The 20,698-nt window shown below is 48.7% G+C and overlaps 7 protein-coding genes across 7 annotated transcripts; 5 read left to right on the forward strand and 2 right to left on the reverse strand.

Moving 5' to 3' along the window:
- Positions 1-119: 119 nt before the first annotated feature.
- On the forward strand, positions 120-3,352 carry BKA55DRAFT_516806 (armadillo-type protein; the record flags this gene model as incomplete). The annotated part of the gene is made up of 2 exons (XM_046188120.1): positions 120-167; positions 215-3,352. 2 exons carry the CDS (start codon positions 120-122, stop codon positions 3,350-3,352), a joined length of 3,186 nt encoding a protein of 1,061 aa, XP_046046922.1.
- A 2,454-nt stretch (positions 3,353-5,806) lies between these two features.
- On the forward strand, positions 5,807-7,467 carry BKA55DRAFT_692594 (amino acid permease/ SLC12A domain-containing protein; the record flags this gene model as incomplete). The annotated part of the gene is made up of 2 exons (XM_046199801.1): positions 5,807-5,948; positions 5,999-7,467. The coding sequence occupies 2 exons, from the start codon at positions 5,807-5,809 to the stop codon at positions 7,465-7,467; spliced, it is 1,611 nt and encodes a 536-aa protein (XP_046046923.1).
- Positions 7,468-8,132: 665 nt separating this feature from the next.
- BKA55DRAFT_541689 (uncharacterized protein) lies at positions 8,133-9,742 on the reverse strand (the record flags this gene model as incomplete). The annotated part of the gene is made up of 3 exons (XM_046190401.1): positions 8,133-8,850; positions 8,893-9,497; positions 9,551-9,742. The coding sequence occupies 3 exons, from the start codon at positions 9,740-9,742 to the stop codon at positions 8,133-8,135; spliced, it is 1,515 nt and encodes a 504-aa protein (XP_046046924.1).
- Positions 9,743-10,384: 642 nt separating this feature from the next.
- Positions 10,385-11,681, reverse strand: BKA55DRAFT_541690 (NUDIX hydrolase domain-like protein; the record flags this gene model as incomplete). The annotated part of the gene is made up of 2 exons (XM_046190402.1): positions 10,385-11,073; positions 11,120-11,681. 2 exons carry the CDS (start codon positions 11,679-11,681, stop codon positions 10,385-10,387), a joined length of 1,251 nt encoding a protein of 416 aa, XP_046046925.1.
- Positions 11,682-12,755: 1,074 nt separating this feature from the next.
- Positions 12,756-14,015, forward strand: BKA55DRAFT_517141 (PQ loop repeat-domain-containing protein; the record flags this gene model as incomplete). The annotated part of the gene is made up of 4 exons (XM_046188154.1): positions 12,756-12,814; positions 12,869-12,891; positions 12,942-13,084; positions 13,152-14,015. 4 exons carry the CDS (start codon positions 12,756-12,758, stop codon positions 14,013-14,015), a joined length of 1,089 nt encoding a protein of 362 aa, XP_046046926.1.
- Positions 14,016-16,739: 2,724 nt separating this feature from the next.
- Positions 16,740-18,112, forward strand: BKA55DRAFT_574794 (Tim17/Tim22/Tim23/Pmp24 family-domain-containing protein). Its single transcript, XM_046193326.1, has 2 exons — positions 16,740-17,541; positions 17,594-18,112. Exons 1-2 carry the CDS (start codon positions 16,891-16,893, stop codon positions 17,660-17,662), a joined length of 720 nt encoding a protein of 239 aa, XP_046046927.1. The 5' UTR covers positions 16,740-16,890; the 3' UTR covers positions 17,663-18,112.
- BKA55DRAFT_574797 (uncharacterized protein) lies at positions 18,113-19,970 on the forward strand. Its single transcript, XM_046193327.1, has 2 exons — positions 18,113-19,427; positions 19,480-19,970. Exons 1-2 carry the CDS (start codon positions 18,252-18,254, stop codon positions 19,615-19,617), a joined length of 1,314 nt encoding a protein of 437 aa, XP_046046928.1. The 5' UTR covers positions 18,113-18,251; the 3' UTR covers positions 19,618-19,970.
- The last annotated feature ends 728 nt before the right edge of the window (positions 19,971-20,698 follow it).

Genomic DNA, 20,698 nt, shown 5'->3' on the forward strand with positions numbered 1-20,698 from the left:
GACCTGCACGCTGCATCCTACTGCCATTACGTACTCGCGTTCGTGTTCGTTAAATTCTTGGCTCGGCTGTGGAGAATATGCATGAATAGACAAGCGGGAAGCGCTTTGCTTCATCAACCATGGAATCAACAGCCAGTAGTAAGGAGAGGACCGAGTTCTTCCAAAGAGTAAGTGGTCATTCTCAAACCTCAAGACAAACACTGACTTCAATTAGCTTAAACCATGCTGCGTCAAGATAAGTCAGTTGGCGATCCGTGAGGCCGACGGACCAGCTTCTTCTCGAGAGCTCGGTGAGCAGACAGGCCGTCTTCTAGAGATCCTCAATGAACAAATCAGACGAAACCCGCTAGTACTGGATGAGAAGTTATCTGAATATGTCTTCTTCCCTCTTCATCATATCTTTCGCCAGATAGATCGATATCCCATGCCTTTGATCGAGAACTGCATCAAGACGCTTACAATTCTCATCACGCATGGCTGGAAGACAAAGCTTTCTGCGGAGCTTGTGCGACAGATTCTAAGTCTTCTGACTTTCATTATCGATGGAACACCTGGCTCAACCCCAGCACGCCCTGTTGCTGAGGAGACAGTACTGGAAGCTTTCCGTGGGCTGACAGCGGTCTTTAACACAGCTGGTCTATCGACTGCAGCTTCATCGGGGCTCTCGGAGGCAGAGTCAATACCGGCTCTAGGGCACGGCGTGACTATCATGTTAAATGGAGTGGTCGATGGTGCAACGCCTCAGATTCAACAGGAAGCACTACGTGCCCTGCAAGCAGTGTACCATACTGTGAAAGAGCCCGCTGCGTTGGCTAGTTTCCTGCCTGGCACTGTTTCCCTACTCGCGAAAGTCACATCTTCACCCAACCGATATAAGAGCGCTGTTCTTGCCAAATGTCTTGAGACAGTGAGCCTGGTACTGACAAGTGTATTGGCTGATCTACGGACGCGGTCTATCTTGACTAAAACCGAAACTGAACAAGAAGGGGTCGAGGATAACAAAGTTCTGTCTCCAGCTTGGCTCAAGGCAAGCACCATGCAAGTTAAGAAAGCGCTCTCAACGATTATGAAACTGCGTTCTCATGAATCTGCTGAGGTGAGGAATGCCCTCAACAGGCTTTGCGTGACCATTCTGGATGAATGTCACAACACGTTGTCCAACTGTGCAAACATACTTGTCGAGACAGCTATGATGCTTGGGGAAACTGAGAACAAGATGTCCTTGACACAGACTAGTTTACAAGATCTTGTCAACATCTACCCTGAACTCGGTAAAATTGTCAAAACGACGACATATAACTGGATGTCTAGTCTTTCACGGCTGATGCAATCAGCGGATGAAGATGTTAAGCGAGACGTAATACGAAATGTCTTGAAGGGTCTTGAGCTCCTTAAAGATTTGCATATACAATCATCGACGCTGGACGAATCTATGACGATTATGCTCCGAGATAGTGTTATATCTCTGATGCAAGCATCAAGAACCTCGGAGACGAATGAGAACATGGACGTTCGACTGATAGATAGTGGGGAAGCATCGGCAGAGCAAAGGGATGTTCAATACCAGCCCGTCTTGCTCCCCTCCGAATCTCAAAAGAATCTCCGTCGTGAGATAGCATCACTCATTATCTTTCTTGGGTCATCGTCTCAGCAAGCAAGATTTGCTGGTAATATGTTGGAGCAAGTTCAGGATTCTGATAACTCAACCAGTCAAGTCGCTACTTTTTGGCTTTGCTTTGAACTTATCAAAGCGAGCCATAAATCATCTGCTGAAGCAGAGATGTTCTTGAACCTGTCATCAGTAACCGACCCCTCCCAGAACATCGACACCATATTCAATGAGCTTTACACAACATCGGTACAAATTCTCGACCGGCACACAGATGTAGAACCTATTGACTGGCGGCTAGAAGCTCTAGCTCTAGAAGCTACTGCCTATACAGCACAACGAGCCGGAGATTCATTTCGCCCCGAACTGATCGATGTTCTGTTTCCCATCGCAACGTTCTTGGGCTCCAATAATCCCAACCTGCAAAAGCATGCTATTGTCACATTGAATAGTATAGCAGCCTCATGCGGATATGCCAACGTTTCAGACCTTATCATCCAGAATGTGGACTACATGGTGAACTCGGTTTCATTGAGACTGAACAGCCTGGACATATCGCCTGCCTCGATCAACGTCTTGACTATGATGATCCGACTCGCAGGTCCTCGATTGGTTCCCTACCTAGACGATGTTATCGACTCTATCTTCGGAGCTTTGGATAACTTTCACGGATATCCAGTATTTGTCGAGAATCTCTTTATCGTGCTCAAGGAGGTTGTGAATCAGGGTCTTCGCTCGGATATGTTGTTGCTGGAACATCAGGCGAGTTCAAAGCCAGATCATCGAAAAGTCCACAAGAAAGCACCTGGGCTATCCGTACTCTTGGATACTTTGGAAAAACGAAAGCAGCGGGCAGCGCTCGATGAAATGGAAACAGAAGAAGTGAAAGGCCACCCAAAGATTCCGTGGAAGGAGGAAAAGAGTGAGGATGATAGTAACGAGGCAGCAGATCCTCCTGCAGAACCAGAAAAACCACCAAACTCACCAACGTACCAGCTTCTGCTGAGAGTGGCAAACCTCACACAACATTATCTCACCTCCCCGACACCGACACTGCGAAGATCCTTGCTTGAGCTTCTGACAACGGCATCCACTGCTTTGGCTCCCGATGAAGATGCGTTTTTACCCCTCGTTAACGCAATCTGGCCAGTAGTGATCGACAGGCTGCATGACCCAGAAGCTTATATCGCGGTCGAGGCATGCCGCGCGCTTGCTGGGCTCTGCGCTGCTGCGGGGGACTTCCTTAGCTCTCGGTTCAAGACTGACTGGGCTGAATGGCTTCGAGATTGGTGCCGAAAGGTTAAACAGCAAGCTTCCGCTTCACCGAGCTGGGTCAGACCCCATGGGGAAGCTGGCACTACGTGGGGAAAGGAAAGCGACGATAGCCGAGTGCTGATACCCCTGAGACATGGTGATAGTCTAAGCGGCAAGCCTTTAACGCAAATAGTCGCACCATCTTCAGGTAGCTTAGGCAAGTTTGCGTCACCAGCGCGAGTGTGGGAGGGTACAGTTGAGCTACTGACAGCTCTCGTATCGCATGTTCAAGTTGACGAAGAAATGTTTGACGACATTCTTGACTTACTTTCGGACGTTTTGGAACGGAACGTTGTAGTGCGGGAGGCATTGGAGGCTGTTAACGGGGACGCTGTGTGGCTGTCGCGGTATGAGAGAGGGAATGTTGAATGCCTGCCAACACCGAAAATGGACGGCGTGGAGTTCACTCCCATGACAATCTTCAGGTAATTCATTACGAAATAGCCAGAACAGACCAACCAATATCGACTTCTCAATCATACCATTGTGGACATTGAAGTGGCCAGAGCCGGCATAAGAACTCAGCTAGTGGTTCGACTCGTTTCCTGGGGTTAGCATGGATACTAGGAGCGCCACCGGGCAAACCGTTCCTTGACGATGATGGAAAGCAGCAATTGTCATTTGAGCACAGCAAATGTTATGTGATGGCTTCACGTGGAATTTCCACACGAGGAGAGCCTGTGATACTGAAGCTTACCCCTGCCAAACGTGATGTGGGGAGAGAGAGGTCTAGATTCTGCTGACGGTTCCGCAGTGGAAACATTGAGCATTTTCTCCGCATCTTATGTGTCAACACCTTCTTGAACAAGTTAGGTTTGAGAGGCTAATAATTGGAGTCGTTAGTGCTATGGATCTCCCCGAACGAACCAGGGAGAACTGAGATTACCCTCAAACCTCGTTCGACTCTACCCCAGAAACAGGATCAAGATGCTGCGGAAACGATTTCGTAATGGAATCAAAATGTTGAGTGTCTAGACTCAAGAGTCTGGAGAATCCCCAGATTATGTGTCTGGATCTGGGGAGGCCTCGTGGCGACCATTGCATCGTATCCATTTTCCCCAGAAAGCCAAGAAGACATAACGTAACGAGACTCTTGAGCAAGTTGAGCCTCATTGCTAGCTTGTCTTGAATTGACATTTTCTTCATGAGGGGAAATTCCGGCGTGAGGAGATTTCAAGCCACGATTGATATGAGCGGCCCAATCAAGGAGATACCGATGATATGAGGGAGAAAAATTCGATATGGCCAGCTAAAAGATAGCGCTTTTTCCTGGCTGGCGGTCAGCAGCTGAGAGCCAGCGGGAGAGGGGAAAGAGTCTCCAAATTGTAGTTGGTCCTAGGGCTGTTGGGACATGGGTACAGTTCCAGATTCATTGATACCACCGAAGCTAGGGGCTATTCACGACCAATCAGGAACATGCTAACCGTAGGGGGAGGGTAGTCTGGAAGTCTTCTAGCTTGAGGACTAGCTTGAGCTTTGCCACCCTCTTGGAACAAGACGTGGCCGCGTGAGGGTGCCCTGGAGCATGTGGGGGAGAGCCAAAGCAAGCCAAGGCATCTCCAAGTTTTGCTTTGCTTTGGTGTCTGCTGCTGAAGACTCGAAGGTGCTTGGCAATCTATTGGCATCGCATCGCCAAGTTCTGCAGCACCCCAAACGAAGTCTTGTCTGCAGATCCCAAGGTCTGGGCAGTCCTGGACCCGACCCGAACATTTGGTTCACAATGACAGCATGTGTCTTGTAATACGACATAAGTCATCAGTCGATTACTACCACCAGGGGATTTCCGAAGAGGGACAAGGGCCATTGGCCATGATGTCGACCTTCCGAAAGAAGCTGAAAGTGCTTACGGGGCCACTGAACAAGCGTTACGGACGTGGCGTTGAAATGGTCATTGACTCCGCGTTAGGAGCGCGTTTACTGGTAATCAACTGCCCGTGAAAGTCAACGTAAAACTGCCGAGAGGTTGACTCGTAATAGGGCGTCGGCAAGGGTACAGTACATACGATGCAACACAACCCAATGTGAGTTAATTCCAAAGGATCGCAGCATGACAAGGATCTGACACATTTTGGGTAGTATTGGTGAATAACCTTATCCTGAGGGAGGGAAACGTAAGAAACAACTCAAATTGATCGATTGCTGACCATGCTGACTCGTTTATTAAATACGCTATCTAGATTAACATCAAACGACAGGCGAGTTAAGCGCCGTATCAACCGTTGTCATGTCTTTACCAGGACGAGCCATGATAATTACAGCCCAGACCGGCCCGGTCAAAGTCGACACGATTCTCGGCTACGGAGCCCTCTCGCGCTCGCCGAGAGATAGACAAGCAGAACCAAGACGGGAACGAGATAAGGGGGGGGGCAGGCCACTACTGCAGTGTGACCTTAGGCTGCCGTGCTCCAAGGTCCAAGGTGGACATGAAAATCCTGTACCCACCATGATACCGTAGCTTGGAGTTGAAGAGCCAATGGCTTCATGAGTCTAATGATTAGCCTCAAGATAAACTCTTTGGGGCAAAACAAGACAGGCTAGACTGCCCGTTCTGCACACCATTTCCTCCAAGTTCAACCAACACGCTAACATTAAGACTAACGTTAGACTACCCCCCTTGACCCATCCTTGCCATCTCCAACTCCAACTCGCATCTGGCAGACCCCAGCGCCACCAAAAATCTAGAACGGTATGGAGAGCAGTTCCATAGTCTCGGTATATTGTGCAACATCGTCGATCAAACGAGTACAAATACTGAGGCCCTCTCCCCCATTCCGGGGATAGAAGAACCAAGAGCATCACTCTCAACACTCACTCCTCTTTCTCCCACTCTCACTCTCTCATACACTTCTCTCTTTCCTCTCACCACCACCACAACTAGTAGCCATGGCTTCTACTCCTCCCACCGATTACGGCAAGGAGGCCGTTCTCGATGTCTCTGAAACACGAGATGTCGAGACTGGCGAGGTCAAGAACGGTGGTCTCAAGCAAGATCTCAAGAACCGACACATGCAGATGATTGCCATTGGTATGACTTCACCTCTCATCTATTCCTCAACTCATAACTAACATGTCTAGGTGGCGCTATCGGTGCTGGTCTCTTCGTCGGTTCAGGTGGCGCCCTCCAGAAGGGTGGCCCTGCTGCTCTCCTCATCGGTTATCTCATCATCGGTATCATGCTTCTCTGCACATGCTTGGCCCTCGCTGAGATGGCTGTCCTCTACCCCGTCAACGGTGCCTTCTTCACATACATCGTCCGCTTCGTCGATCCTTCATGGGGTTTCGCCATGGGTTGGCAATACGCTCTCGCTTGGTTGACTGTCCTGCCTTTCGAACTTATCGCCGCTTCCATCACCATCAGATTCTGGAGAGAAGATATCAACATGGCTGTCTGGGTCTCTGTCTTCCTTGTTGTCCTAATGGGCATTCAGGTCTTCGGTGTTCGAGGTTATGGTGAGGTTGAGTTTGTTCTCTCCATCATCAAGATCTGCGCCTGTGTTGGTTTCATCATCCTCGGTATTGTCATCAACTGCGGTGGCGTTGGCGACCAGGGCTACATCGGTGTCAAGTACTGGCGCGATCCTGGTGCTTTCACTAGCTTCAAGGGTTTCTGCGCTGTCTTCGTCGTCGCTGCTTTCTCATTCGGTGGTACTGAGATGGTCGGTCTGGCTGCTGCCGAGTCTGCCAACCCCCGCAAGTCTATCCCCATGGCTAGCAAGCAGGTCTTCTGGCGAATTGCCATCTTCTACATTCTCAACCTGTTCATCGTCGGTCTCATTCTCCCCGCCAACGACCCTCGCCTGATGGGTGCCAGCGGTGCCAACACTAAGGCCTCTCCCTTCGTTCTTGCTATCCAGGATGCTGGTATCAAGGTCCTCCCTAGCATCATGAACGCTGTCATCACTGTTGCCGTCCTCTCCGTCGCCAACTCTTGCACTTTCGGCTCTACCCGAACTATCCAGGCTATGGCTGAGCGCAACATGGCCCCCAACTTCTTCAAGTACATCGACTCCAAGGGTCGCCCTCTCTACTGTGTTATCCTCCAGATCGCCTTTGGTCTCCTTGCCTACATTGGTGCTGCTCCTCAGGGCATGGAGATCTTCGGCTGGCTCCTGGCCCTCACTGGTCTTGGCTTCCTCTTCGTCTGGGGCTCTATCTGCCTTGCCCACATCCGCATGCGTGCCGGTATGAAGGCTCAGGGCATCAACCTCGGCCTCATTCCCTACAAGACCCCCTTCGGCGTTGCTGGATCTTACCTCGGTCTTGGTCTCAACATCCTCGCCCTCATCGCCTCTTTCTACACTGCTCTCTACCCTGCCTCCGGCGCCTCTCCCAGCGCCGAGGCCTTCTTCAGCTCTTACCTCGCCTTCTTCTCTGTTGCCCTTCTCTACCTCGGCTACAAGATCGGCACACGCAAGTGGCAGATGTATGTCCGTCCCTCTGAGATGGATCTGGCCAGCGGCGCTGTTTGGCTGGAGGAGGAGGAGCCTAAGGAGCCTTTCAACTGGTCTCAGGCTCCCAAGAAGGTTCTCCGAAGCTTTTTCTAAGTATGTACGAAGGATGGAGTTGATATGATTATGGATACCCACACTACTGGATGAGTGAAAGAATTGTACATATATATGATCATGTAATATTTTTGAGTTTTATACCAGCGAGAAAAGCAAGGCGGTTAGCGTTCTTGAGCATTATCTGCACATATACAAATACGCATGCAATCTCTTCAAACATCTGAGCACAATTACAGTGATAAATATGAGAGCCAAGGTGATTCAACAGAACCTTTCTGTTTCTGCAAGGGGCTTGTACGTTAAAGCAGTGACAGAAAGTTACTCCTCAATCATGCAGACAAGGCAAGACTCGTTTCCCAAAACATAGTTCAATTGTGTTCTAGACGGTCCAAGCAATAAGCACGACACCATTAACTCTTGGTCAAGATTGTTCCCCCTCGACACTATCAACAAGATGTCTAGGTACTTCACTATATCTTCTTGTTCCGACACATTGACGTTTTGTCATTACACTGAATGTACTATTCCCTTCAACATTGTCTCTCATATCATTTGTATCCATGTCGGCCGTTTCGTAGATTTACTCCTAAAGCCGCCTAAGTTAGTGCCTTTGCAAAATTGACAGTCAAATGTAGTAAGCTGAAACTTACAAATCCTGAACTAAAACTCGGCTCCGAGAATGTCATACAGAAACAGCAAACTTATTCGTCATTGGTGTTGGTCGAGATCACGATGTTGATCTCCCGCGGCAGGTTCTCCTTCAGGATCAGCGCATCAGCTGCGTCAAGAATCGAACAGACCTTTGAACGGAGAAGTCGCTCCTGCGATGCTGATCCACGATCGAGTTTGCCGACAGCTTCGGCCACATTTGCCACGATTTCGTTGCGGTAGGATAGATCGTCGTTGATGTTGAGCCTCTTTTGGTGACGATCTTTAACTCTGACCAGATCAAGGTCGAGGGACGACATAACAGCAATGTCCATTTTGGAAGCCATGTCAAGAAAAGCACCGTACATGGGGTGTGTTCGAGGAACGGCATATGCAATCGTGTCGAACAGGCGCTGAAGAGCACCAACAAAAATATTCTTTGTACCGTCAGCTTCTTGGCTCAGGAGGCATTCGTTCCAAGCAGGTCCAAAAACTCGCTGGAACGACTGGCAGCCGGGCTGCTCCAGGAGAGTCGTTCGGAGTTCCATCAGATCGGGAATTGCTTCCTGTAGATAGTTCTGCTGAGAATTTTGGATCTCACGGGCCTTGTCTGGCAATTCAACCAGCTTCTTCACAGCTGCAGTTGATTCTGCGTCATTGACCTGTTGAGCCAGTTGAATCCAGTCAATTTCATCAGATACCAGGGAGGCAAGAGTGGCACCGGTCTTGCCCATGTATTTCCAGACCGACAGATCCGTATCTGCGTCGTCGCTGACGGGCAACCAGGATTTCGCGACTTGGTTGCACTAGTACCATAGTCGGTTCTTCGCCTCCTCCGGAAGCACACGGATGACGGGCTCCGAGAGCCATGCCTTTATCTCTCTGATGATAGCTGGATCGTTTTGCTTGAACTTTCGATTCCCTAGTTTCTCAAGGATTTCCTTGCCCTCGCTTAGCGCTTGACGGCGGTGGATGATCTGCGGCGCGTCGACAGTCCCCTTTTTCAAACAAGGGGCACCCGGTGCTGACTTGACCCATCCGTTCAATCTTGCCATGATGAGAAGCATCAGAGGAGTGACAGTGTCCCCGGAGACATTGGTTGTGACTGCGATCTTTCCACGAGTGATCTTTCCAACTGTTGGATGCTTTGAATCCCCTTCAGACTTCTTGACGAAGAACTGAGACTCGCTAGTCTCAGACCATACATCGATGGCAAGACCAAGGTAAGCCCACACAGCACTCTTGGAGAAAGCGTTGACGATGGGTTTGGCGTTACCATCAGAGCCGATGGCAACGTGCTTCAGGTTCAGAGTGGCGGCGATAGGCATGGCGGTGGTTGCTGAGAGCATGTAAAAGTTGCCGCTCTTGGTGGTTCGGTTGGTATTTGAGAATTCTTGCAGAGCCATTGCTATAGGCTCCTAAGAATTATCAGTCTGCTATTCCTTGCAAGGACTAGATAGAATTTGCTTACCTGTCTCTCCCAAATAGCATAGTCGGTTGCCTCGACGACTTTGGTATTCTCGATAGTTTCAAGACAAGCTTTAAAGCATTCCATGTGATCGTTGGGATCACGGCCAGCGAGTCGAAAGACCTCACGGGTCACTCGGTCGTTGATTCGTTGCGCTGCCCGCGCGCTTAGGGGCTGCTGGGCGGTTTCAGGCATGGCTAGATGGTCAAGGGCGGGCCAGATTGAGGAAGATATAACGGAAATTTGCCAGAAGCTATTTCTGACAATGATCCAAGACGACCAAGAATATTGAGAGGTGGGAGATATAGTTGAAGGTGATGAAGGACGGAGTGATGTTATGAAAAGGCGAGGCGATGCCACATCAAGAGAAGGTGAATGGTGGGCGCGCAGGAAGAATGATGAAATGGTCAGCTATCTCAAGACGCCAAAGACTTCTCTTCATAAGATAGAAAGCAAGTTGTGAGCAAGGATGTGCTGAGATTTCTTTTTCTTCTTTGGTGGTGAAGTGATATGCAGGAGGGGAAGAAAGTATGAAAGAGTGTGTGCAAGAAGGAGAAAGGTGAAGGTAGCAACTTGAAGACGGAGGTGGCCGCTGTGTCAGAGCCAGAACACTACCACCTTTTCCCAGTCAGTGGCAGCACTCCAGACCAAATCACAGAAATGGACTGAACAAGTGATCTCGGCAATTACTTTCTTGGACCACAATGTGAACACATGGAATACAATTCATTAAATGGTCAGTTGCCATTTAAATTGAATATTAGCTGTCACCATAATCAACGCTTCTATTCTTCATCTTTCTAACACCTGGTGGATGGATAGTCTATCAATACTTCATCACATCTTGGGGGCCACAGTCAAATATCCTTCAACAACAGCAGTAATCAACCGATTGGCAATAGCCTGAGGAGGAGGCAATCGCAAATCACCCTCCTTGTACCCCTCGGGAGCAGGCTCTCCAAGGCTGCTCGTTCCGTTCTCAAGAGCCTTGCGGGCTTCATCAATGGAGAACCACTTGGCCACCTCCAACTCCTTGTCGTTCAGAGAGATCTTCTCGCCATCACCAGGAAGAGCCTGAGCAATGGCTCCAATCATCAAGCTGGAAGGATAAGGCCACGGCTGGCTCGAGTGAATAACAACGCGCCCAACACGAACACCACTCTCCTCCCAAACCTCTCGCCGAACCGACTCCTCGATGGACTCGCCAGGCTCAAGGAAACCAGCAAGGGTGCTGTACCAGTGAGGAGGCCAGCGCTTCTGGCGGCCGAGAAGAATCTTCGTTCCATCTGCGGAAACAACAGCGGCAATCATCGTGGGATCCGTTCTAGGGAAGCAGATGTTTGAGACTCCGTGACGGGTGGGACAGTCACCTCGAGGTTCACTGAAAGCTCCGCCTTTCTTATCGGCGGGAGGGCAGACGCGCTTGTAACCAGCGTGAACTGAGAGGTTGGGCAGCCCGCAGCCGGCGCAGAAGGGACTTCGTGTGTTCCAGTCAATGATAGACCTGGCTTGGGCATAAAGAGCGGCTGCAAAAGTTAGTTGAAGATCGAACCAGCTTCAGGGACAACTTACCAGCCTCGGGTGACTGATTCATTGCTCGAGGGTTCTTATCCAAAGACAGTCCTTTCTTCTCCTGTTCCTCCAAGAATTGAGTAACTTTCTCAGCGTGGTTTCCCTTGGGAGTGATGTCAATGGCGAAATAGGGGTGGCCCTGAATGTCTCCATGATCAGAAGATGGGATTGAATCCTTCTCGTTACCCTCTTCTAGCATGCCGAGGTAAACAACGAGGGGTCTGGTCTCGGTAGAGTTGAAGCTCTGAATAGCTTCATCCTCAGTGAGAGTGAAATGGTCCAAACCGATCAAAGGCTCGACATCCTTAAAAGTCAGATAAGCCGGAGTCTTCTTGTCAACAACCAGAGGGTCCAACTCGTGGAGTGCCAGATATCTAGCTGTAGGGCTATCATAGGCTCGTCGAAGGAAGTCAGTGTCGGCACGCAGGAAAGAGTATCTGTTGATACGACCCCCAGCGTAGTAGTTGACAACCTCTTTTCCAAAACGGTGAGTCAACATTGAGTCGTCGGTTTGAAGAGCTGCAATCTCGGGCAGCCCTGGACCTGAAGTGGTTGTTGACATTGAGTGTTGTTGGTTCAGAGATGCTTGGATTTGTATTTGTAATACTCTTAACGATATGAGGTTGGAGATAGTGGGGTCAGAAAATAGTAGACACTTGATGCTAGATTCACAGCCTAGATTTCTTATGTTGGCTTTATGATGAGAATATGAGACAACTCCTTTCTAGTGTTGATGTTGAGATTTGGTTATCAGGCACAAAGAGGAGACTTCATATGATCAACGCAAGGCAATGAGTGAGCAATACTAATCGGCTTTGGGTCCGAGGTCTCCGTTCTGCTTCCTGTTCATTCTGGGGCTAGCGGTGAGAAACTCGCGGGCGATTTGAACAATATTGCGGCGAATGCGGCCATGTACCCAGCGGGATGGAGTTCTGATGAGTCAGGGTTCTTCATGATTGGCCTGCAGAGAGAGGATCTCACTCATTGAGATTCATTGGGTCCATGGGTATCATATTTTTTGGTGTTTCATCAGTGTGATCATGACCTCATTTGTACATTATCAGATAGACGAAGCAGTATCTGCGATCCACGATCTTGCATTCAGAACAGCCCCTGACTATATAGAACCACTTCAATTGGCTATATTTCCATGGCGTTTTCATAGTTCAACTGGCATTGGCTGTTCACGAATCCGAACTTGATCTACAGCTTAACTTTTTCACTGTGCCGAGGTCGGACCCCGGAAGTATCCTAGCATAAGCCAAGCTCAGCTCAGGGCATTCTAGCGCATTTCCCCCGCAATCCTTTCCTAATCTTGCCTCTGATACAGTGACGTCTTGTTCTGGGGGGGGGGCACGGGACCATGCCTGGCTTCGCAATCTTTGACCAAAAAAAGTCTGTCAATCTCATTCTTCATTCTTCATGCCACGACCCTTTTGTCTCTCTCTTTAATTTTTGCCTCGCGACGCCCAGACTATCACCATCAGCGATTACCCCCCAACGAATCGATTTTTCTTCATTTTAACGAATGCGATAATATCACGATTCGGTTTATTTTGGTCTTTACGACGGTATCGCTACGAGCTGGGGTCGGCGCTGCACTCTGCCACCTTTCGCCCAGGGTTCAACCTTCATCATGACGCCGCCAACTGCGAATCTGAACCTTGACGTCGAGGCGATCTCGGGCATTTGCGGGTATGTCTCTGATTTTGCCATTCTTTAAAGACATGAAAACTAATTTCTCCAAAGTTCCATTTCCATTGCCTGCTGGGGTATGTCGCTATGACTGGTCTCAGCCTTGAGCATAACTAATCGCAAATAGTTGTCGTTTTCTCACCCCAAATCATTCAAAACTTCCAGCGAAGCAGTGCCGATGCCCTCTCGATCCAATTCATCATTGTCTGGCTCCTCGGCGATGTTTTCAACATTCTGGGTGCCGTCCTTCAGGGCGTTCTACCGACCATGGTACGCTTCACGCTCAGCTTTCATCAACCGTTTTGAGGACCGAAAACTAAATCGATTACTTCTATAGATCATTCTCGCCATCTATTACACGATCGCTGATATCGTCCTCCTTGGCCAGTGCTTCTACTATCGTGGTTTTACATGGCGCGATGCCCCGACCCCTGCTCCAAAGCCGAACACCCTGGCCCCTGGTGAACCCAACGAGCGCACTGGTCTGATCGCTCACGATCGTCACGATGAGCGCCGTGGCTCAGATTGGTCTGGCCTGTCGCCGGCTGTTCCTCATATCGCCGAAGATGCTACTCCTCAAACCCCTACCGTCCTTCAGACTGTGGTTTGGAACACTATCATCGTCTTGATGGTCATCGCAGCTGGTGTTGTTGGCTGGTTCTTGGGTCAGAAGGCTTCTACTGGCGACAAACATGGCGACAACGATGCTGGAGGCGAGGATAGCCTTCACTTCAGTCTTTCGGGTCAGATCTTTGGATATCTCTGCACCATCGCATACATCGCTTCTCGTCTCCCTCAGCTCATCCTAAACTGGAGGCGCAAGACGACCGATGGGCTCAGCATGCTCTTCTTCCTTTTTGCATGCCTCGGAAACATCACTTACGTCATGTCTATCTTCGCCTACGAACCTAAGTGCAAGCACGATGAATGCCGCCCCGGCGAGGCCCGTCATATTTACGGCAAATACATCCTCGTCAACCTGAGTTGGCTCGCTGGTAGTCTCGTTACTCTCTTCCTCGACTTGGGTGTATTTGCTCAGTACTTCATGTACAGCAAACCAGAGAGCACTACTACGCCTACTCGTCGACGAATCAACGACAACGTCACCGAGGAAGATGAGTACGATGATGAGAGCCTCAATGAGGACAGTTGGGACCAGCGTCCTCTACTCCAGAGGGGCGACTCTGTCTATCACCCATGATCTAAAATTTTATCTTTCGAAAGGCTCGCGCCTAAGATGACAGTTTTTTGTTTTGCTTTTTGTTTTCATTTGTTCTCATATCTCCCCTGACTGGTTGGGGCACATATAGGATCGAACAATGGCAGGCGTTTACTGTTGGGTGAGAAAAAAAAAAGGAAAAGGAAAAGGAATCAAAAATAAAAATTAGCATCAGAATTGGGTTGCTATCATGATGGAGTTTGGAATATACGATGGGTATTCAGATTTTAGATCGACTCACCTCTCAGGGGTTAAGTTTGTTCATAACATTAAGATATAAGTCTATTTTGCATTCGTCGAGCCGCTATTTTCTAGACACAGTAAGGACTTCTTTCATTAATAGAGATTGGCGACGAAGGGAAACATCGGCGAATAGCGATTGAAAGTCAACATTATTGTCATCGAGGTTACATACTACACCGCGTTCCTTTATTAATCCTTCCAATTTGTATGCATAAGTCGTGTAGATGCTCAACTTACCCAGCCTCCATAGATCGGTCCAACTCCTTTACCAAGATATCCTTCTCAGGGGGCGGTTCTGGCCATCCACTACGAGTCTGAGATGGTCTACTAACTTCTCTTTGCGACTGCTCTTCTTAACATGTTTGTTACGGCTTTTGCACATGGTGTCAGGCATATCATTGGCGACCTGAAGGACGATGGGTCGGTCCCAGCTGTTGCTATGCTGAACCTGTAGCTTTACCGGAACATGGAACGGATAGGACAAGGGACCTCTGCCCTAAACGACAAAATGTTAGGTAAGTTTAGCATAACTTGGGAGAGCTCTAGACTATCTAGTGTTTTTCGGCATCTTAGTTCAAAGTCAAAAGCTTTCTTGGTCACTGAAGAAAGCCTATCAATATAGGTGCATGTATCTTTATCATGATACGCGAGTTCTGAGGTCGCCCACTGTGCCTTGACATTGCAACACATCCTATCTTGCTACTCTAAGCAGCCAAATTCTCCCAGATATGGATATGCCATGTATTTTTTTTTATCAGCCGGGGACAAAGAAAGTAAGCTGTTGTTCCTTGAAATGTTCCTCGGGTGTTCGAATAACATCGGAGGTCTTGGACTACCCTGTAGACTCATATGAGAAGTTTGCACAATTATTGAATTTATTCCACAACTTATAGTCTTCGTGTTAGTTGGCCTAGTTAAAGACTCTCGATGACTTTTTGGCTTTACATAATGTGAGGCTCGTTTATTGACTACCTAGACAAAGAATAGCCATGCACTGGTTTATGAAGGCGCGTCGATGAAGCTGGGTTTCCGTGGTGCTTACGTCTGTGTACAACCTCAAACATCGATCGTACTCTTGCGATTTCAGTGACTGATATTTATATATTCAGAATTATCAGGATCTAAAGAGTTTATAGACTTGGTAATTTGGTTCCTTGCGCACAGCAGGTGCCTGCGAGCAAGATACTGTCGGTTGTATAGGAGGAGTTTCAGTCCTGCTGCTCAACAGCATTATTATTGGCATTACGTAGTTTGGCATCCGTAGATATGCAGTGGATTACTTGGCCTTCCCGATTGACCATTGAGAAAGAATCTCATGTAAGAAGCCGAGATTTGTTTGGGCGTTTACTGGGTATATCGGTGATACTAAACCCAAGAGTTGATAGAGAACTCTGAGGCCCAAGATACAGCCAAACAGAAGGTTTTCGACCCGCCAAAAGAGTCCATTTGAAGCTCCACCCTCTGAGATATTATGTAACCCCTCGGACAAAAAAACCCTGCAGTGCACAGCAGTGGTACGTACCGTTACTTCGGCTACGTATGGGTTAGCGTGATCACTCAAGAAAAGTTGGTGGTATAAAAAGCCAATCCTCTCCCGTCCTTTGAATGCTTCTTTCTTTCTCTCTTCACATCAGTTTGGGTAAAATCTTCACCGTCATGTGAATTTTTTACTTAATGGCGGCTCCGCGAAAGCGGCTTGCTGAGAGTCAGACTTGTCGATGTCTGGTTTTCCGTTCCCGGCCTCCTAAAGTAATGTGATCGCTCTTCCTAATCAGCCATGGACGTCGTCAGAGGTCCTTGACTGTGGGGTGATCTCGACATACCATCGAATCCCTAAATCTTCAATATCTTAAGCTCGTAGATTGCGTGTACGCGTGTGGACTGCTCACGTCTTGAGCTAGCCTCAATACAAAGCCTTACCGCTCGTGTATCCTGTGTGCTCAGAAAATCATCTGCTCGCTGAGAGAAACACCATAATCATCAGTCTGCTGGTTGTCACGGCTAGAGAATTTGTTATGTTGAGATGCTCAGAAAGCGGCTGGGCAACCAAAAGTTTGCTGCAACTTTTCAGTGGCTACGAAGAGGCAAATTTGCAATGCAATTCAGCACACCACAAGATTTCTCATGATACAGGCTAAACTGTATATTTAAAGAGTCATGACATGCAAACTCTGAGCATAGTGTTGCTTTGCTCGTATCAAATTTGCATCATTATCAGATTTGTGAGCATAGCAAGTCGTTGTATTGTTTCAAATCATGTTGCAGTGCGTCACGAAGGTGCACAGATCTTTAACGTATCTCTACGAGAAACAATCATAAAGAATACCTCGTCAATAAACATCATCAAATATTTCCCATCTCGCTCTAATGTCTCCCGCCGTCAAAAACTTCGGGTCAAAGGCCGTGATAGCACGTGACGGAACCTGGAGGAATCTTGATGGGCGAACGGGCAGAAGTGGAGCCCAAAAAATTCTAAACCGGAGGAAGCCTTCAGATTTGCCCGAGATTCGGACAAGACTCTCATTGACGTGCGACTTTTGTCACGGCCGATTAATCCACCCAAATCTACATCTCGCCCGCCCTCTCCTTGTCTCCTCCATCGTCATCGCCCACAATGTCTTCCCTCTGGAACGCTTTCACCAGCGGTAATAAGCCCGCCCACCAGCAGCAACAGTCGCAGTCTCAGTCGCACCAACAACCCACGACACAAGAACCCGCGCATTTCGCCTACGACCCCACGGAAGGTCAAGGCGTCGAGTCTTTTCTTCAGAGCTCTGCCTTTGCCGACCCCTCGCAATTACATCCCCTCGCCGGCCTCAACAGAGATACACTTGAATATATTTCCCTCGAGGATTCAGCCCTGTCCGAGTTGCCTGGTGGCCAATCAGTCCTGCCCTCGCGAGGCTTCACAGACGACTTGTGTTACGGTACCGGAATCACATATCTCGCTGGTCTGGGAGTTGGAGGTGCTTGGGGTCTGCAGGAGGGTCTCAGAAGGTCGGCCGGTCAGCCTCCCAAGCTGCGATTGAATGCTGTTCTCAACTCGGTTACTCGACGAGGACCATTCCTCGGTAACTCCCTGGGTGTCGTCGCTATCATCTACAACTGCATCAACTCTTTGATTGGATCTGTCCGTGGAAAGCATGATGCCGGAAACACTGTCCTCGCTGGTGCGCTGAGTGGTATGCTCTTTAAGAGCACCCGCGGACTTCGACCCATGGCCATCTCTGGTGGTATTGTGGCGTCTGTCGCTGGTGCTTGGGCTGTAAGTGATACTCTGTGTTTTATACTCTGTCCAGCTGCTAACTTCTCTCCAGATCGTGCGACGGTCTTTCTTCCCTATTCCTGAGCCCGTTCCTGCAGTTTCTGACGAGCTTACTCTGTAATACCATTATGATACACCTATTCACCGTTGTCGTCAATTGATCGACTCGTTATAATCGTGCCTTGGTGGGCACGCGGCACCGACGAGAAAAATGAACGAAGAGGCGAGCCGGAGGATGAAGCACGGGAAGAGAAGGGATTCCCCGTTGTATATGATATGGGCGAGACTAGGAGTTTGGTAGCATATGGATTGTAACGGACATCTCTCCTCCCATGGGCAAGTGTACATTACATGAGGTTCGGTCAGCGAGCATTAGACGATTGTGATAGGGGCTGGGCGTCTGGTCATTAATGATTAAAATGTTTAAATAGTACTGTAAGTTAGGGTAGCCAATGAATTTTCATGGCAGCCTGTGCTTTGTTTGATCCATGAAATCAGTGCCTCCTGGCAGTGTTAGCACTGGCTGCGATAAGGTTGCCTACCTAGGTATCTAGGTACAGAAGATAGAGGCACAACAGCACCTACCACATTCACCAGTTGTTTACCACAAACACACATTCACAGCAAAAGATTCTACCGCGTTCTCAACTTTCCATCTTCATTCGCATCACAAAAGGTAAGTTGAGATGGCTTGACCTTTCCCACGACACATGCCACTCAACATGGGGTCACACGATCTTGGCAACGGCCAAGGGGCATTCCAGATCTATCTAGACGCTGAAGGAAGGGGTGTAGCTGAAGAGCATACTCGCGACGCTCGGCCATCTCCAGCCCCGAACGACGACCCCTTCGTTGGTGTTGATGATCCTCAGGACAACACAAATGCGGCATCATCAAACAAGGCACCCAAGCAGCCCCGGAAAGCACGAACTCCCAAACAAGGCATCGTGGACGCTGGCCCAAGAGAATTCAAAGAGATCATGATACAATATCGCCTTGATCACTGGAGAGCAAGGGCTCAGATCGTCCATACCAAGAGTCAGCGTGATCTGACAGCTTTCTGGAGCCCACAATGGGCTGGCTTCGAGGTTGCCGATAGAGGGATGAACATATTCGATGGCTTCGATCGAATGTGGTTTGTCCCCTTCGACATAATGACACCTCTGCCTGCAGAAAAGCAGGAGATAGCAGATGACCTCCAGAAACGACGCCTTGAACTGGATGCTGCATACCGCATCAAGGTCGCCAGAGACAAGAACTTTGAAACGAAACTGCTGCACTTGATCGAAGAAGAGGTTGAGGAAACGTGCCAGGCGCTGTGGGAGCCCAATGCTCACGATCCAAACCGGGAGCCAGTAAGATGGAATGACGTCCGAGCACGCTTTCAACTTACTCACTTGGTCACCATGATAGCTCAAGCTCGCTTGGCTGATGGCAAAGAACAACTACCGGGTTATTATCAAGTCAAAGTCCTCGAATTAGGGGTCGACGGTAAGATTACTTACCAGCGTGTCAGTCTACCCAGCGACGTCAACATGAAGGGAATGCTTTCGCGAATGAAAAACAGGTTTCCTCCCGATGGTGAACAGGGCCAACATACTATAAACGTCTTCAAAGACAGACTCGAGACTATCTACAATCGCGGAGATGAAGCACAGAAAAAGAAAGCCCAAGGCCTATATCGCCAGCTGAACGACTTGGTGCTGGCAGACAAACCTAACAGCGAGAGATATTCATGGGTATTCAAATTGAGGACCAGCGCCAATTTCTTCATCCCCGCCGGCAAGTTACCAGACCGTCTTCATACATGGACACAGCTGAAGGAAACCACCTACCAAGAGCTACTGGAAGGCGTGCGAGCAAAGAAACACCCGGTTTTTATTCGAGTGAGTATCATAAGCGCCCTTCATTAATCATTGCTAATGTTGTGTGAAATAGCCCTGGAAGATTCGACTTCGCCGGTGGTGGCCTATAGTAGATGAGCTGCTGAACCAAGCTGAAGTTGTCTTTGGTGAAGCCGGACTGTCATCCCAACAGCTTGATATTGTGGATGAACTCCTCGCCAGCCGAACCTAGGAAGAAATACAGCAAGCAGCGAAAACTAAACAAGCGCTAGATAAGGCGAAGCTTGCGACTATTGGAGTCGATTGTTTGAGTATGAACAATAATGCGTGATGTGAAGATAAAGGAACAAGAGTAACGAGTTTTGGCCGTTTTGACAACAGCTCATGGAACGAGAAGGGGTGGAACTTGCTTGCTTATGGATGAGTCGCTGTCGTGACGATGAATTGTTTACACATGCAGTTGAAGGATGAAATTGTGCAGTGGACGTGTGATTCTATACGCATGCGAGCATCCAATATGAACGAGCCCTTTGTTTAGTTTAGCAAGTCCACACAAGAATAAATAAATATATTATAAGATAATACGAACTATATGTTACTGGATTAGGGAGCCCAAGTTTTGATGAGTTTGAGTACCTAATATTCAATGCTCAAGGCAGAAGCACTGTCACCACAGTGGGCATCACAACAGCCAGCTTTGCTCATCCACCTTCCACTCAACTCCGACACAAAACAACTCATTCCTCTTGCAAATCAGTTAAAAACGCACTGTTGTATTTGTTATAACCGCCTCAGTGAAATGTGTCTCCCCTGTTTCCCATGGACGTGGACAAAATACGAAGATCCTTATGACAATTTGCACAAAGCCCCTGAGCAGTCTGTCTGGGTCCATGATGGGCAGAACTGGGAGCTTCAGAAAGTGGTGAGCGCAATTCTTTCCTTTATCTTCTCTTCTTTTCGTCAACTCCATTATCGTGGCCCTTTACCCTATGAAACCCCTTCAATCTTGCGGACCATAGGGCTGTGAGCGTGCGTCTGGACTGCCAGTGACAACCGACTGGAGGGCAAAGTCACCACGAAACGTGCCATTGAAGGATATCAAAACAAAAACAAAACAATTTCAACACGCTAGGTGCCGTGTTTGTGCTGTATTGTTGCCTCGAGCGTTGTTTGTGCCCTGTACGCACGATAGGTATATCTTCTCGAAGTGTCCCTACAATTTGAGAGCTTCTTGTTTCCTTCTTTTCCTTCTTTGAAGAAGGTATCACGAGGTCCTGAAGCTTCTGATTCACGAGCCCCGCAAGTGGATTTAT

The sequence above is a fragment of the Fusarium redolens genome, assembly GCF_020744475.1.
Source record: "Fusarium redolens strain MPI-CAGE-AT-0023 chromosome Unknown BKA55scaffold_12, whole genome shotgun sequence".
In the NCBI taxonomy this organism is placed as follows: domain Eukaryota; kingdom Fungi; phylum Ascomycota; class Sordariomycetes; order Hypocreales; family Nectriaceae; genus Fusarium; species Fusarium redolens.

Coding starts and splice junctions, on each gene's coding strand:
- BKA55DRAFT_574797 (XM_046193327.1), top strand. CDS start 18,252: ATGCCACTCAACATGGGGTCACACGATCTTGGCAACGGCCAAGGGGCA. Junction 19,428..19,479: donor AACACCCGGTTTTTATTCGA/GTGAGTATCATA, acceptor TGTGTGAAATAG/CCCTGGAAGATTCGACTTCG.
- BKA55DRAFT_574794 (XM_046193326.1), top strand. CDS start 16,891: ATGTCTTCCCTCTGGAACGCTTTCACCAGCGGTAATAAGCCCGCCCAC. Junction 17,542..17,593: donor CTGTCGCTGGTGCTTGGGCT/GTAAGTGATACT, acceptor ACTTCTCTCCAG/ATCGTGCGACGGTCTTTCTT.